The sequence below is a fragment of the Athene noctua genome, chromosome 2, assembly GCF_965140245.1.
Source record: "Athene noctua chromosome 2, bAthNoc1.hap1.1, whole genome shotgun sequence".
Taxonomy (NCBI): Eukaryota; Metazoa; Chordata; class Aves; order Strigiformes; family Strigidae; genus Athene; species Athene noctua.
Genome location: NC_134038.1, coordinates 626284 through 640506, shown reverse-complemented (window position 1 = coordinate 640506; position 14223 = coordinate 626284). Strand labels below are relative to the sequence as shown.

The 14223-nt window shown below is 61.0% G+C and overlaps 1 protein-coding gene across 1 annotated transcript in view; it reads left to right on the top strand.

Annotated features, from left to right (window-relative positions):
• The first annotated feature begins 4505 nt into the window (after nt 1-4505).
• NRBP2 (nuclear receptor binding protein 2) overlaps nt 4506-14223 on the top strand; it is a 28084-nt gene continuing 18366 nt past the window's right edge. The window contains exon 1 of the mRNA XM_074898254.1: nt 4506-4698. Coding sequence (XP_074754355.1) covers nt 4582-4698 — 117 coding nt within the window. The 5' untranslated portion in view covers nt 4506-4581. The remainder of the gene's footprint in view (nt 4699-14223) is intronic.

Sequence of the window (14223 nt, the reverse complement as noted above, 5' to 3'; positions counted from 1 at the left end):
CTGTGCTGGCCACATGTTTGCCCTGCAGAAACCACTAACAAATGTGCTGCAAGAAGACAAAGCAGCAAGGAAAGATGTTTGTCAGCCTCACAGAGTCAGCCTGGCACCTAGTCTGAACCTTAAACCGTAACAAAGTGCAAGTTGTGCAAAAACATGTGACATCATTACATCCCAGCTCTCTCCATCAAATGCGGATAAAAATAGACGACGAGCCAAGAGGGGCCTCCTAGCAGGGAGGGGAGGAAGGGAGACGGGGGGGTTCAGCCCAGACCTCGGTAAACACCAGCGCCCGGGCGCAACAACGCGGGTGCCCAGCTCCTGCGCGGAGGGACGGTCCCAGCTGTGCGGTGTCAGCTGGGCTTTCCTGCAAAACCTGCAGAGCGTTCTGGAAAGGAATAAAAGCCAACTAACCCTGAAAGGGGCTCAGAAATCCCCTCAGACTCCAGCAGTTTAGAGTCGGAGCCCGTTCAGAATGACACTGACCTGGGACCCCCATCAGATAACGCAAGGAGCTCCTGCCTAGCTGCGCGGCTCTGCCGGACAAACCCCCCAGGACTGCCAGGCTGTAAAGCAGCTTTCAGAGCCTCCGAGCTCTTCCAGTCAGCCCACGGCTCAGAGCACGGCAGCGCAGTTCAAGCCACTATCCCAGAGGTAGCAGTGCCCAGGTCACCTGATGAGACTGGACGGGAGCAGAAAGGAGCCGCAGCTCCGCAGGTCCCAGGGCCCCCTTGCCCAGGGACTGCTGAGCAGAGCTGCTCTGCTCGCCCTTCCAGGCAGTGCAGAAGGAGAACTCACCCCGAGCAGCAAATCCTTTGTGCAGGAATCCTGAATGGAAACCAAAGCCCCTACCTTTAGACCTGTTAATCTCATTGCCTGAGACCCCCAACCTCCGCAGCTGAGAGCCCCAGCCCAAACAGGGACACCCCACTGCTCTGCTCCTCAGGACAGCCAGAGAAGACTTGGAAGAAAGAGGGGTTCAAAGCAGCAGCAAGTCAGCGTGCTGTCCCGCCAGCAGCGCTCCCTCTGCGGCTCTGCGCTGCAGGACGCATGCGGACCTTCCCTGGGCTCCCCTCCCCAGGGTTCTTTCTCCAGGGTCTCCTCCCCAGGGTCCCCTCCCCAGGGTCTCCTCCCCAGGGTCCCCTCCCCAGGGTCCCTTCCCCTGTTTCCCGGGCACAACCAGGCTGGAGATGCGGCAGCCGGTCATGGTGGATCTCCCCAGGACAGCTGGGGAGGGGTCCTGGGCAGGGGTCAGCGCGATGCGGGGTGTCTGCACTGCCCTGCCCACCAGTGAGCGTGGGACTTCACAGCTGAACTGCCAACAACGTGAACCTGGAGCAGAGCCCAGGGCAGACAGTTGTGTTGGGGGGTCACGTTCAGTACAAAAGCGTGGGGGCCACCAGCATGGACCAGGTTTTTCCTGCTTGCTGGTTATGTGACAGTCAGGACAGCCAGCACATGAAAGGCCGAATGACTTCTGCCTGAAAATGAACTGGCAAGACAAATATGCTCCACTATGTGTTACCCAGTAAAGAGAAAGGAAGTCATAGAAGGAAGATAAAGAAGTTTACTCCAATAGGACAAGAGGAAACAACCTGAAGTTGTGCCAGGGGAGGTTTAGACTGGCTATTAGGAGAAATTTTTTCACCAAAAGGGTTGTCAACTGCTGGAACAGGCTGAGTCACCATCCCAGGAGGGAAGTAAAAGGGGCGTGGAGGTGGCGCCTGGGGACGTGGGTTCGTGCTGGACTTGGCCGTGTTGGGTTAACGGTTGGACTCGATGATCTTAAAGGTCTCTTCCAGCGTCAGTGGTTCTGTGGTCCTGTGGGGTGAGGCACTGATGAGGGGTGAGGGAAGTGGGATGCAGGGGCATTGTCCGGGTGGGGGTGAGGGCGCAGTGCTGATAGAGGGGATGGGTGCTGTGGGAACACCCTGACCCGGCATCACCTCTCACTGCCCTGACGTGCCCGAAGGGGTGTCACAGGCTGAGAACGCAGTGCTCAGAGCCAACCCCTGCTGCTGAGGCAATTTCTGTACCTCAGAGGACCTCGAGAATTTGGGTGTGAGCTGCCTAGGCACAGCGCGTGGCCAGGCCGGGGACACAGCACCGCCTGGCTAAGGACACGTCCCGCACGTGTGAAACGAAACCAGCAGGGAGACACAAAGAACACGTGGCGGCCAGCAGCGTTTCCTGCCCAGAAAGCACAGAGCAGCGGGAGAGCAGCACCTCTGGGCCCGACCCAAGCCCCACACAGCCCCACACCCTCTTCTCGCAGGTTTCCAATAGTGGCTCCCAAGAGGAAGAGCAGAGGAACCAGAGCAGGGACGGGTCAATATTTCATCCGTTGCAGACTCAGAGCTTCTGACAATCCGCAGCTTAGAGCCCTCTTGAGCCAGAGGCTACATCTGCGTCTCTGTGTTTAATAGCCCTCAATCAATTTTTCTCCCACAGATTTGCCTAATGGCTTTTAAAATCCTTTTCTCCTTTGGCCGCTGTAAACGCCCTATGGCAATGAATTCCATGGCGTGTCACCCACGAACATTTTACCCCAAGAAACACTCAGTAAAAAATTACTCCCCCTGACGTGTTTTGCAGCTCTCACCGAGCCTTTTCATCAGGCAGCCTGGCTCCCGCTGCCTGTGAAATGGTGACTGACTGTCTCTCCACCTCGTCCCCCGCGTGGCCCTGGCTCGGCTCTTGCTCTCCGAGCTGAGCAGTTTCCTGGGGGAGTTCATCCACACCTTTGCCACCTTCCCCATGTCCCAAGAGCCTCTGCAGCCCTTCAAGCCAGATTTAGAGCTGACCGTGGCACAAACTCCGCCAACTCGTTGTTCATCCCTTTTCTGGGTGGCTCGGGAACATGTTGAAAAGCAGCGCCAGCACTGAGCCTGCCTTGGCTACCACAGGACATACTCTGGCCACGAAACATTTGTGTTTCTCCAGACCTCCCGGCCCGGATCCCAGCCTGGCCGTTTGTCACCATCCCTATAGAATCTGCTCTGTTGTCACCTCGTTTTGAGACAATTCCACTGAGTGGGCTGAAAAGAAAGGCTTCCTACAGAGCAAATGCTACCGGGGAGAACAAATTTTGCATTTTCACTATAGTCCTGTCTCTCCACTGACCCTGTTTAGACCCTCATCATCCTGGGGCTCCACGTACCTGCTGCCCAGGTTCCTGCCTTCTCTGGGTTCTGATTTTGACCTTTTGGCCAGTTATTTGCCCACATCTCTCTTGGTGTACATTTGGCCTGTCTTCCTTGTCAGGACAGAGCTTTGACTTACAAAAGTAAAAAGTTAAACCCGACAGGTCGCTCCCAGTGCAGGCTTGCCCCCGCCAGGGGCAGCTGGAGGGGCAGCGGGCAGGGCTCCGGGAACCAGGGCGTGCAGAGGACAGGGGCTGCGGCTGGAGATCGGGGGGCACCGGCACCCGGGCCCTGAAGGGCGTTGTACGTTAATTCCTTGTCCTTGTGCTCATTCCCAGCTGAACTTCTGCCTTCCCCTTTGATAAGAACCAGGGGTTTACTTGCCTACAGGCCATGCCTGGCAAGCACAGGACATGGGCCTGGTGGCCCTGGGCTTGGGACTGAGGGTGTGCATGCCTGGGGTGGCCCGGGATGTGCTTTCATGGCCGGGAGGTGGTGGCAGGGGCTGGTGGGGGCTGGTGGGGGCTGGTGGGGGCTGGCAGGGGCTGGTGGGGGCTGGTGGGGGCTGGTGGGGGCTGGCAGGGTCTGGTGGGGGCTGGCGGGGGCTGGTGGGGGCTGGCAGGGTCTGGTGGGGGCTGGCAGGGGCTGGTGGGGGCTGGTGGGGGCTGGTGGGGGCTGGCAGGGTCTGGTGGGGGCTGGCGGGGTCAGTGCAGGTGGCCAGCAGCCCACCAGCCGAGTTTTAGCAGGCTGGGCTCAGCAAGGCTAGGCCAAGGGCAGCACTGCCAGGCAGCCCTGGTGGTAGCCAGGCTGGGCCCTGTGGTGGCCCCGCACGGGGAAAGGCTTCGTGTTCGTTCATAGGGTGTGTCAGGGATGGGATCTGTGTAGGATCCCCGGTGGGCACCGTCGGCACCTCCTCATCTCTCAGCTGCCCTCGCCGTGGTCCCTCTCGGTCACCCACCCCGGGTAAGAGGGGTAACGGGGGGGGGGGGACTCCCCAACTATCAAGTGGCCACTGCCAGGGGTAGGCGGGTGGAACGAGCCGTGACCGTGCTGGAAGAAACCGGAGACGGCCAGAAGGAGAAGAAAAACATCAAACGAGCCAGAAACTTTCCAGGGGAATGAAAACATCTGCCCGACCCCGCGCTGGGCCCGGGGAGGCGGTTTCGGGGGGCGCAGAGCGGCTCCCCCGGGGGCGCAGCCCCGCGGCTGCCGGGGGAAGGGGCTGCGCGGGGGGCAGCGGCGGGGGCCGGGCGGACACGCGTGGGCCCGGCCCGGGGACCGGCCGCGGCGGCGGGCGGGTGGGACGGGCCCGCGGCCTCCGGGCGGGGCGGGGCGGGGGCGGCCGCTCCGGCGGAGCGGGGCGGGCGGAGCGGGCAGCCCCAGGCCCGGCCCGGCGGGGCTCGGCGCGGCGCGGCGCGGCTCGGCTGGGCTCGGCTCGGGGATGGCGGTGCCGGAGCCGGACGCGCGTCTGGCGCAGGAGAAGGAGGAGGAGAGCGAGGAGGAGAGCGAGATCCTGGAGGAGAGCCCCTGCGGGCGCTGGCAGAAGCGCCGGGAGCAGGTGATGCCGCCGCGGCCGGGCCCCGCGGGTCCCGGGTCCTGCGGGCACCGAGCGCCGCCCCCCCCGGCCCCCGCCCGCCGCCTCCCCCGGGCACGGGCAGCGCCGCCGGCACCGGCCGCAGGTGCCCCGGGTGAGGGCGATGGCCGCGGGCCGGCCCCCCCGAGCTGCTGGGGACGGGGGGGAGAACCTGGGGGGGAAGGAGGCGTGGGGTGTCCCGGTGCGGGGTGTCCCGGTGCGGGGTGGCCAGTGGAGGGGTCTGGGCTCGCTGTGCCCCGGTGTGGGGTGCCCGGTGTGGGGTGTCTCGGTGCGGAGAGCCAGGCTCATCGCGCCCCGGGCTGGGGTGTCCTGGTGCTGGGACCCGGACTCGCTGCCCCCCCACTCGCTGCCGACCCGTGGGCCCTGTTGGAAGAAGCCCAGGCACTGCCAGAGCCAGCGCTGAGCCCAGTCCTGGCTGGGCTCAGCCTTTAGGCTGGGCCTGGCGGCGGTGCGGGTGGCAGACCGGTAACTGTGGGTGGCTGAATGAGGACTCGCCGGGTCAGTGGTGGGGCAGGGCAGTGGCCCCTGGCCCCAGGGCTGGAGAACCCGGTTCCTCCTCTCCAGTGGAGGGCTTTGGGCCATTCTGGTTTATCTGCCCAGCCCAGGGGCTCGGCACAGCCCCCTGCAGCGTGTCCCGCAGGGCTCTGCAGCGCTCCCATCGTCACCCCCTCCCAGACGTGTTCCCCGTATCAGCAAAGCCCGAGTCTCCCAGTCTGTGTCCGGGCACCCAGAGGGTCAATCCTGACCCGAGGCAGGGGTGGGACAGCAGTGAGGGACAGACCACCAAGCTCCTGAGGGGTAAAAGGGCCCATCCAAGGCCGATTCTGTTCTTTATCTTCCCACCGTCACTCGGTACCAGCCTGTGGGTACCCTGCAGTGCTCTGGTTTGACTGCAGCCTGCCGGTGGTTTAGGCTGTGATCCCAGGCTGGGCTTTGCTGAGCTCCTGATAACCCTTCTCACATCCCTCTGGTGCTTTCACACCCATACATCACCCTCTGTTCCTGCCCCTTTACACCTCTCATCCTCTCCAGGTCAGGGCCTCACATCGGGGTACCCGCCACAGGGCCGGTGCTGAGCCGTGTCCCACGTGTGCGTGGGGAGTGCCCGGACCCGACACCGCCGCCAGAACCCCGTGGCTCCTTCCCCCGCGTGTCCATGGCACTCCCGGAGCATCAGATCCCACCCGTGTGGTGCATCAAGGTGTGGGAGCCGGCTCTGTCTTTGCCTTGTGTCATTCCCTCCGTCTTTGCCGCCGTCCCACTGCCCGTGCGCCGGCTCTGCCCCAGCTCCGGCCGCGGGTGCCACGGGGGAGGCATGGGGTGACAGGACAGCAGCTGAGAGACACAGACCCCGGCCTCTCCCGCCGAGGATCTGCCCAACAGCTGGAGGAAACAGGCGTGGAAACTTGTTTTTTAGCTGAGAATATCCTGATGCTCCTGTAATTAGATCTGCAACTTAAAATGACCCTCTGTGTGCTGGAAACAGGTGTCAGGGTGGAAACGTGCGGTGTAGGTGCTGGCTGAGGCCCTGCACTTCAATCACCTCTGACCTGTAGTTGTGTTGTGCTTTTTCACAGTTCGTGGATGATGTGTTAGTCCATGACCCATCAAAACAGCCTGAAAGGACCTCCAAGTCATTTCTCACCTGGACCTCTCTTTTGCCCTAATGGTGACATTCAGTGATGTGTATTTTAACATTACATTTTGACAAGGAAGCTCTCCGGGGTGGTGTGGCGGTGGCTGGAACTGACCCCTGGAGGTCTGACCCCCGTGCAGCGCGTGGGGGGAGTGGAGACAGAGGTGGGGTGACATTTGCACACAGACGCTCTGGTAACGGGTCGCTGTGCCGTGCTGTCTGCCCGCCGGCGTTTCTCTTGCCGGAGGGGTGGGAGGGGTGAACTGGCCTCCCCAAGGCGTTGCAGGCAGCGGCAGGACGGCTCGTGAGTCTCGGTGCTTCGTGATACGGTCACACATCACGGTGACAGCTTGGCAGCGCAGGAGGCCGGCTGCTGCTCTCCGGCCCTGCCACGGCACCGAGGGCTGCGAGTGCTGGGGGGATGAGCCTCTGTGTGCGGGGAGAGGAGTCCCCGTGTGCGGGGAGGGCTGCGTGCCCCCAGGGCAGCGAGCCTCTTGGGGAGCCTTCGGTGCTGTCCCTGTTTGGCCAGTGCAGCTTTCAGGGTCTGGGATCTGCGAAGTTGCTGTGACAAAACATACGTGAGCTGGAACAGGGAAGTGGTAGCGCTGCCTAAATTGCAAAGTGGAGGAAGTTTTGTGTAAGAGGGTAGCTTGTTGTGAGTTCAGAGATGCTTGGTTATGCAGCAGGAAGGAAAAACGCTGTTTGCTGCCTGTAAGCTCCTGATACGGTGTCTCTTAACACCGACGAACAGTTTTGGGCACCTCAATATGAGAAAGATCTGGAGGGGCTGGAGCGAGGGCAGAGGAGGGCAGCGAGGCTGGGGAAGGGCTGGAGAATCAATCCTGTGAGGAGGCAGGGCAGGAGCTGGGAGTGTTCGGTGTGAGGAGGAGGAGGCTGAGGGGAGCCCTCATCCCTCTCTGCAGCTCCTGCCAGGACATTGCAGAGAGGCTGGGGCTGGGCTCTGCTCCCAGGGGATCAGGGACAGGACAAGAGGGAACGGCTGGAAACTGCCACAGGGGAGGCTCAGGCTGGGCAGGAGGAGAAAATGTTTCCCAGCAAGAGTGGTCCGAGAGTGGAAGAGGCTGCCCAGGGAGGGGGGAGTCCCCATCCCTGGGGGGGTTTCAGGGCCGTTGGGATGAGCTGTGGGGGATGTGGGGTAGGGGAGAGCTTTGTAGAGTCGGGCTGAGGGTTGGACTCGATGACCCCGAGGGGCTTTTCCAACCTGAAGGATTCGGTGACTCTGACCAGCCGTTCCAACACACATTCTCTTTGCCGTAATCACTTCAGGTATTTTTGCCAGTCAGGATTTCCTCTCACTATCCTGGTGATTTGTTATAATTATTTTGTTCTCCTTAATTTGCTTTTGCTGGAACAGTGGGGTCCCTCGTGGGATCCAGGGCTCCGTGCTGGATCCAGGGTCTCGCCGTTCCCAGGACGGGTCTGGGGGTGGGAGGGAGCAGAGCCGGGCGCCGGGGCGCTGTCTGCAGCCTGGGCAGCTGGGGCGGGCAGAGGCCACATCCCGGGTGGTGGTTCAGCGCTGAACCCGGGGTGCTCGGGGGCGCAGGCTGAGAAGCAGGGTATGAGGAATTGCTGGTGTGTGTCAATGACACGTACAGGAGGACAACGCCCGCGCTGTGCCCGCGGCCACACGGCGCCAGGAGGATGCGGAGCGGTGGCTCAGCTCCCCCCCGCGCCTCCTGCCGCCGCCTCGGCCACGGGCACAACCCCAGAACGTGCCCTGGCCCCAGGTCTCGGCAGTGCCCAGCCTGGCCCTGCCCAGCAGAGGAGAAACCGTTTCCCTTCACACCTTCCTTTGCCTCTTCCCGAGGCATATATTCGTGGTGGGTGTGAAGTCACAGGTTTCCACGAGCAGCTCAGGAAATAAAAACCCTTGGAGTGTCTCTGCAGTGTGTGTGGAGAAACAGTCGTGTGAATCCCCCGGCAGGTTCCCGTCCGGTGCCAGCACAACGCCAGTTCTGCCTCTCTTATTCCTCTCCCTGCCGTTGGGGTGGAAGTGCAGCGGAGGAATGCTGCTGCTGTAGACTTTTCCATTTAGGAAGAGATGTTTTTTTCGGTGATGGTTTGGTGACTTCATTTACTTTTTCCATCCACCCTGTGGAGTAAGAGTAGCAAGAAAGAAGAAACTTGGTTTACTGCCTGTGTTAGAAGTTTTGCAACTTTCCCTGTCTGAAGAGTTTCCTGAAATAACCCCAGCACCTTGTTACTCAGAACAGACTGGTTTTATCCATGCTGCTCTGCTTTTGCAAACCCCTTGGGAGGGGGACTGCTATGACCAGTAGGTACTTGGTGACTCTGCTGCTCAGGCCGCTGATTCAGGGGCCTCTCCCACATCTCCCACCCATCTCTGGTTGTGGCCGTTGTGCTCCCGGCAGGGACGTCCTGGAGGAGGGGGCTCTGGGTTGCCTTTGCTGCTCCTTGGGGCCCTTTCGCCACCCTCCCATCAGACGAGTGCTGTGCTCGCAGTGGCAAAGCTCGGCCGTGGCTCAGGGACTGAACCTCTCCGCCTGGGACCTCGCGGCGCCGGCACCTCCGGCTCAGCCGGGCCGGGCCCGGGCATGTTCTCATGTGAAATAGCCCATCGCTCTCCTTTTGGTCACCTTCTTTAGTAAAAGGGTGAACGGCTGCATGGGTAGCGATGCCAAGCCCTTGAACTATGAGCTTTTAACTTCTAAAACCAGCCGGATGAAAGCAAGGATAAAGGGAAGTAATCATAGAAAGAGAAGAAACGCTGAAGCAGAATTTAAAGACAATAAAGTGACATTAAAAAGTCTGTCAGAGGGGGAGATTTTGGTGTGTTGCTATAGGTTCCCACAGATCAGAAAATGAAAACAAAATATGGAAAAAATAATGTTAAGCATTTGAATACACTGAGGTGCAAAGGGGTTCCCTTTTTTTAGGTATTAATTATGTTTGCAGTTTGCAGTGAGGATAATCAGTTCTGTGATAGATTATCTGGAAAGCATCCAAGTATTTAATATTTGCCACCAGAGTTATTTTTAAAAGCTGCTTTGTTGCCAGCCCTCCCCGGAGACTGGGACTTGAAGTGTGTTTTGTTGTGCAGTGCTTTTCCAGAGCCAAGGGGATCAGCTGAAGGACTTAGCTCTTTCTTTTCATGCAATCTATTTTTTACTACCCCTTACTGGTTTTACAGCTTTTGTTTGCTGTTGTTTGACTTTCCAGGATGAGTTTACTTGTGAACCCACTGCCTTCAGCCCATCAGGCAGGCTTTGCTCTCTGTTCCGCAGGAGGTGGGGGCACCCCAGGTGGTTTTAACTGAGGATATTCCTGAAAGCAAGATGAAATTGTTTGAACTAAGGTGGTGGAACTCACGCACAGGTCAGCTTTGCTGGAAGCAGGCAGTGAAGTTCTCCTCTCTGTCCTCTCTGTGTGTATTCCGTGGGTCTGGCATCAAACAAGAGTTTGCACGCTAGATCCAGCGTCCCCCTCGTTACCCTTCTCGTTCGGGTGGGTGATACTCGATCCTCCATCCACTGACCCCAGGTTCCCCCCCACAGATGGGTGAGCACCCTTCTGCCCTCAGCCGAGGCCCGAACAAACCCTTGCCACCCCAACTCCTGCTCACGCCGGGGCTGTTTTGCCTTTTGCTTCAGGTCTGCTTTCCCCGTGCTACTTTCTCTGTTTCCAGGATCCTTTAATCCTTCATGATCTTACCCGGCTGTAACAATCCTCTGCCTTGTTCTCTGCTGGGGAGGGTGGTGACGTCAGCCGAGTGCTAAAGGTTAGTGCAGAAACTTGTCCTTTTTCGTGCGGTAACACGCTCTTTCGTTTCCAGTCGTGTTCTCCACAAGAATGCCTTTCTGTTTGCAGCTCCGTGCTCCTGGGCTGCTTGCTGTGCTCCTGGGGCACTCCCTGTCCCTCTGCCTTCTCCACCCTGGCCCGAGCACCCGCAGCCCCGCAGCCCTCAGGCTGCTCCGTCTCTGCTCCCTCCAGAGGAGTCACCAAAGAGAACTATCACAATTACCGGCATTCTCCGTGTTTTGTTCCCTTTCCTGTTTTTCTCAAGCTTTTTTTGCCCTTTCATTGGTTTTCTCATGCGGGTATTTTTGTTGACAGTGGCCAGACATGGTGTATGAGTCTCGTACACCTTTGTGTCTCCTTTCTTCTTTTTCTCTAATGTAACCAGAGAACACACGCGGTCCCAGAGGCTTTTCTATTTTGCTTGTGGGCCCAGGGAGGTGTCCCGCAGTCGTGTTACAACACGGATTAAAGGACTCATTGGCTCGCTCTTCCATTTGACAGTCGGCATTTGGCAGCAAACACCCCAGGGGCCGTGGCGTGGCGGCTGGGTGCTGGTCAGCAGGGCAGGTTTGCCGCTGTCACTGCTGATGGCTCAGCTCTTCAGCTTGGGCTCGCTCTGTGCTGCCGCCACAGGAGAGCACATCCCCTTCCTGATGCAGCCAACAGGGTGAATCACACCAAACGGGGAGAATTCGTACCGGTCACGGGTCTCCTGCCTGACCCACAAAGAGCTGTTGGTGTTTTCCAGCTGGGCTTGGGTGACCAGCCAGCGCTGGCTGTTGCTCTGGGGACGAGCACTGCAAGGCTCATCCCTGGTGTGCGTTCCCAGTTCAGACTGGTGGGCACTGGGGGCGGAGTGCTTCATGCCCAGCCTGTCCTCGGGCACCTCCCGCACCCACCTCCCACCCCAGCCCCTCCGGTGCCCGGGTGCAGGGTGGTGCCAGGGCCCTTTCCCTTTCCTGCTGTTTCTGCAGAGAGAACAAAGCCGTTACCCCACTGCTCAGCGCCTGCCCGGCCACACCTGGAATCCTGTGTCCAGTTTGGTCCCTGCTATAATAGAAAAAGCTGTGGCCAGGCTGGAGAGGGCCCAGAGAAGGGCCACGGAGGTGATCACAGGGCTGGGCAGCCACGTGAGGAAAGGCTGAGAGATTGGGTTTGTCCAGACTGGAGAAGAGAAGGTGCCAGGAGATGTTATCTCCATGCTCCGGTGTTTACAGGGTGGCTACAAAGAAGGTGGCGAGTCCCTTTGTACAAGGAGCCCCACGGAAAGACGAGGGGTGACAAGTACAAGTTAATCCTGGGGAGAGTCCAACTGGACACGAAAGGAAAATTTTTCACAGTGAGAACCACTGGAATAATCTCCCTGGGGAAGTGGTGGGTTCCCCAACACCGGAAACTTTCAGGGTTCAGCTAGGCAGGGGGCTGGGCTTATCTAGGCCCGGCTTTAGCCAGAAAGGTTGAGGCGGATGATCCCTGAGGTCCCTTCCGACCTGGGCGCCCATGGTTCTGTGATTCTCTGCCACCCGCCACAAACCTGCTGGGCTGGAGCCGCGGGGCAGCCGGTGCCTGGGTTCCAGCGACGCTGGCAGCGAATTTCTGAGGTGCAGTTTAGCCGGGGAGCGAAGCAGCGCTCGGCCTCAGCCGACCACCGGCTCGTGGCCCCTCCCCGAGGGCGTGCGGTGCCCGGGGTAAAGCAAACGGGTGCCTGGGGCCGGCCCCGTCCGCGGCCAGGCCTGTGCACAACGTGTCCTGCCCAGGGAATGAACGCTCACGTTGCCCTGATTGCGCAGGGTCCCTCCTGGCTCTTCTCTGGGCAGAGGAGAAACACTTTTCTGTCCCTTTTTCTCAGTGGCGGAAGGAGAACAGGGATCCCAGTGTTTGCTCAGCAGCTGCCGAGCGAGAGGGAAGGGCGGCCGTGGGGATGGGGAGAAGGGAAGGACTCCCAGCCCTCCCTCCCTCCCTCCCTCCCTCCCTCCCTCCCGCGGGCAGAGGGGCCAGACCCACCCCTGCCCTCGCCCCGGCCCATGCCGGTGCCCCCCGGCTCGGCCCTGTCCCCACTCGGCCGGGCCTCTCCAGCTGGCAGCGTGTTAGCCCTGTGCCCGCCGCGCTGCTCTGCGCTAGGCTGGGAAGATGGTTTTGTGAGAGGCAGTATCAAATGCTTCACTGGAATCAAAATATTTTCTGTCTCATGCGTTCCCTTCACCTGGTAATTGCGTAAGAGGATCGCACGGGGGGAACAGGTTTATCTGGCACCGCAGATCCCCAGTCCCGCTCCCGCGGAGCCACAGGACGTGGGGGCTCCGTCGGTTGTTTTGCTGTGGGCTGCAGATCGCAGCAGGGGCGGGTGCCCCCCCCAGCTCTTCTGTGCCGCCAGCTCGGGGTCCAGCCAGCCCCCCCGCCAGCTCGGGGCAGGTTGCTCTGTAATTGCTCCAGAGCCCGGTCCCGGCCCTGGGGACGAAGGGGCTGTTGGGGGCAGGTCTGGCGCTCGAAACGGGGCCCTGGGAGCAGAGCTCGGAGCCACGCCGCCGCTGCGGGGGAGCGGGGGGTACGTGGGCTCTTCCCCCCAGACTCGCTCCCGGATGAGCCCCCCCGGGTGCCCGCAGCTCCAGCTTCTCCTGGGCGCAGCCGTGACCCGGCGGCTCTGCCCGGTGCCGCTGGTTGTCCCCGTCCCTGGGTGAGCTGCAGGAGGCAGCACAGGTGGCAGAGCGGGGCCTCAGCCCTCTTGGCTCATTTCTCCACAGGTTTTTAAGTTATTTCCGTGTTGCCGCAGTCGCAGCCCTGCCCTGCCCGTCGCATCGCGCGGGGCGCTGGGGGAGGCGTGCGGCTCCCTCGGGGCTGGTGTGGTTTGGAGAAGGCGAGCGGAGCCCAGCCTGGGCCACAGCCTGGGCCCGAGCCCCTGCGGAGCACACAGCCCTCGCTCTGCGGCTGGCACCTCGCTGCGAGGGGACAGGCCCTGCTGCCGGGGGGTGTCCCCAGGCCTCTGCAGCACCCCTTCGCTGCCTGTAACCCCAACAGAAGCCCCCGGAGAAGCCCAGACACGGCCTTTACTGTCACCCAGGCTTAGTAGGGCCAGGTGGGGATTTACTGCTCACAAGGGCTCCCCCAGGCACTCTGCCCTTCCCTGCTCAGCCCGGCAGCTGCAGCAAGTCCTGCCAGTTCCCAGGGCCACAAGGGGTAATGTCACAGTGTCACCAGGAGCAGGGAAACTGTGTCCAGGTGAGCATCGCCCCTTCGGCATGCTGCTGGCCCTCCACACCCGCAGCCAGGGCTTTCTGCCCCACGGCAGAGCAGTGCTGGCGCTGCTCTGGGTTGTGACCTGCGGCATCAATGCGTCTGCTGTCGCCGTTCGGCCTGGCGGGTCCTGGTGCTCGAGCCCAGCGAGCCCGGGGCCCTGCAGTCCAGGTAACCGCTCCTCCTCCTTGCTCGGGTCTCCCTTCGAGTGCCTCTTGGGCTTTGCCCGGTGTCCCCCAGACAGTGCCATTTCCTACCTCCTGGCCCTCTGTCCCTCCCCGAAGAGGTGGCTGCTGCAGCCAGGACCACTCCGCAGCCCACGGGCACCTGCACTGGGTGGGGAGGGCTCCGTCCCGGTGCCCCCGTGAGCCACAGGGGTGGGAGCGGGGCAGCAGCTCAGGGGGTGACCTCAGCTTGGCTCTGGTGTACAGAGTGCTGGCAGCTGCCTTCGATCGAGAGACTTCAGTCCCCCAAACTTCATCTTTTCCCTGGTCTCTGGCTCAGCACTAGTCCAGAAAATCCCTGAAGAGGTTTGATCCTCTTCCTCCTGGCCTCAGGATGCAGGAGGCTGGTGCATCCTCTAGCCTGGTCGAGTGTCTCCTCCGCGTTGCTGTTAGTCAGTCCTTTTCGGGGTGGTTATGCGATGCCGACGCCCAGGGTCAGGTTTGAGAAGGGAACACGCCGTTTCCCTCCTCTTCCCCGCTGCTGCCTGGCATCTCACCCCCACCCTGGCCCCGGCAGCCCTGTGGGGACAAAGGGACCTGCATGAATGGGGTGTGAGGGTCGCTGTCCCACCGCTGTCCTCCTGCCTGGCACCTCCCAGCCTGCCTGCCCTGCCTGCC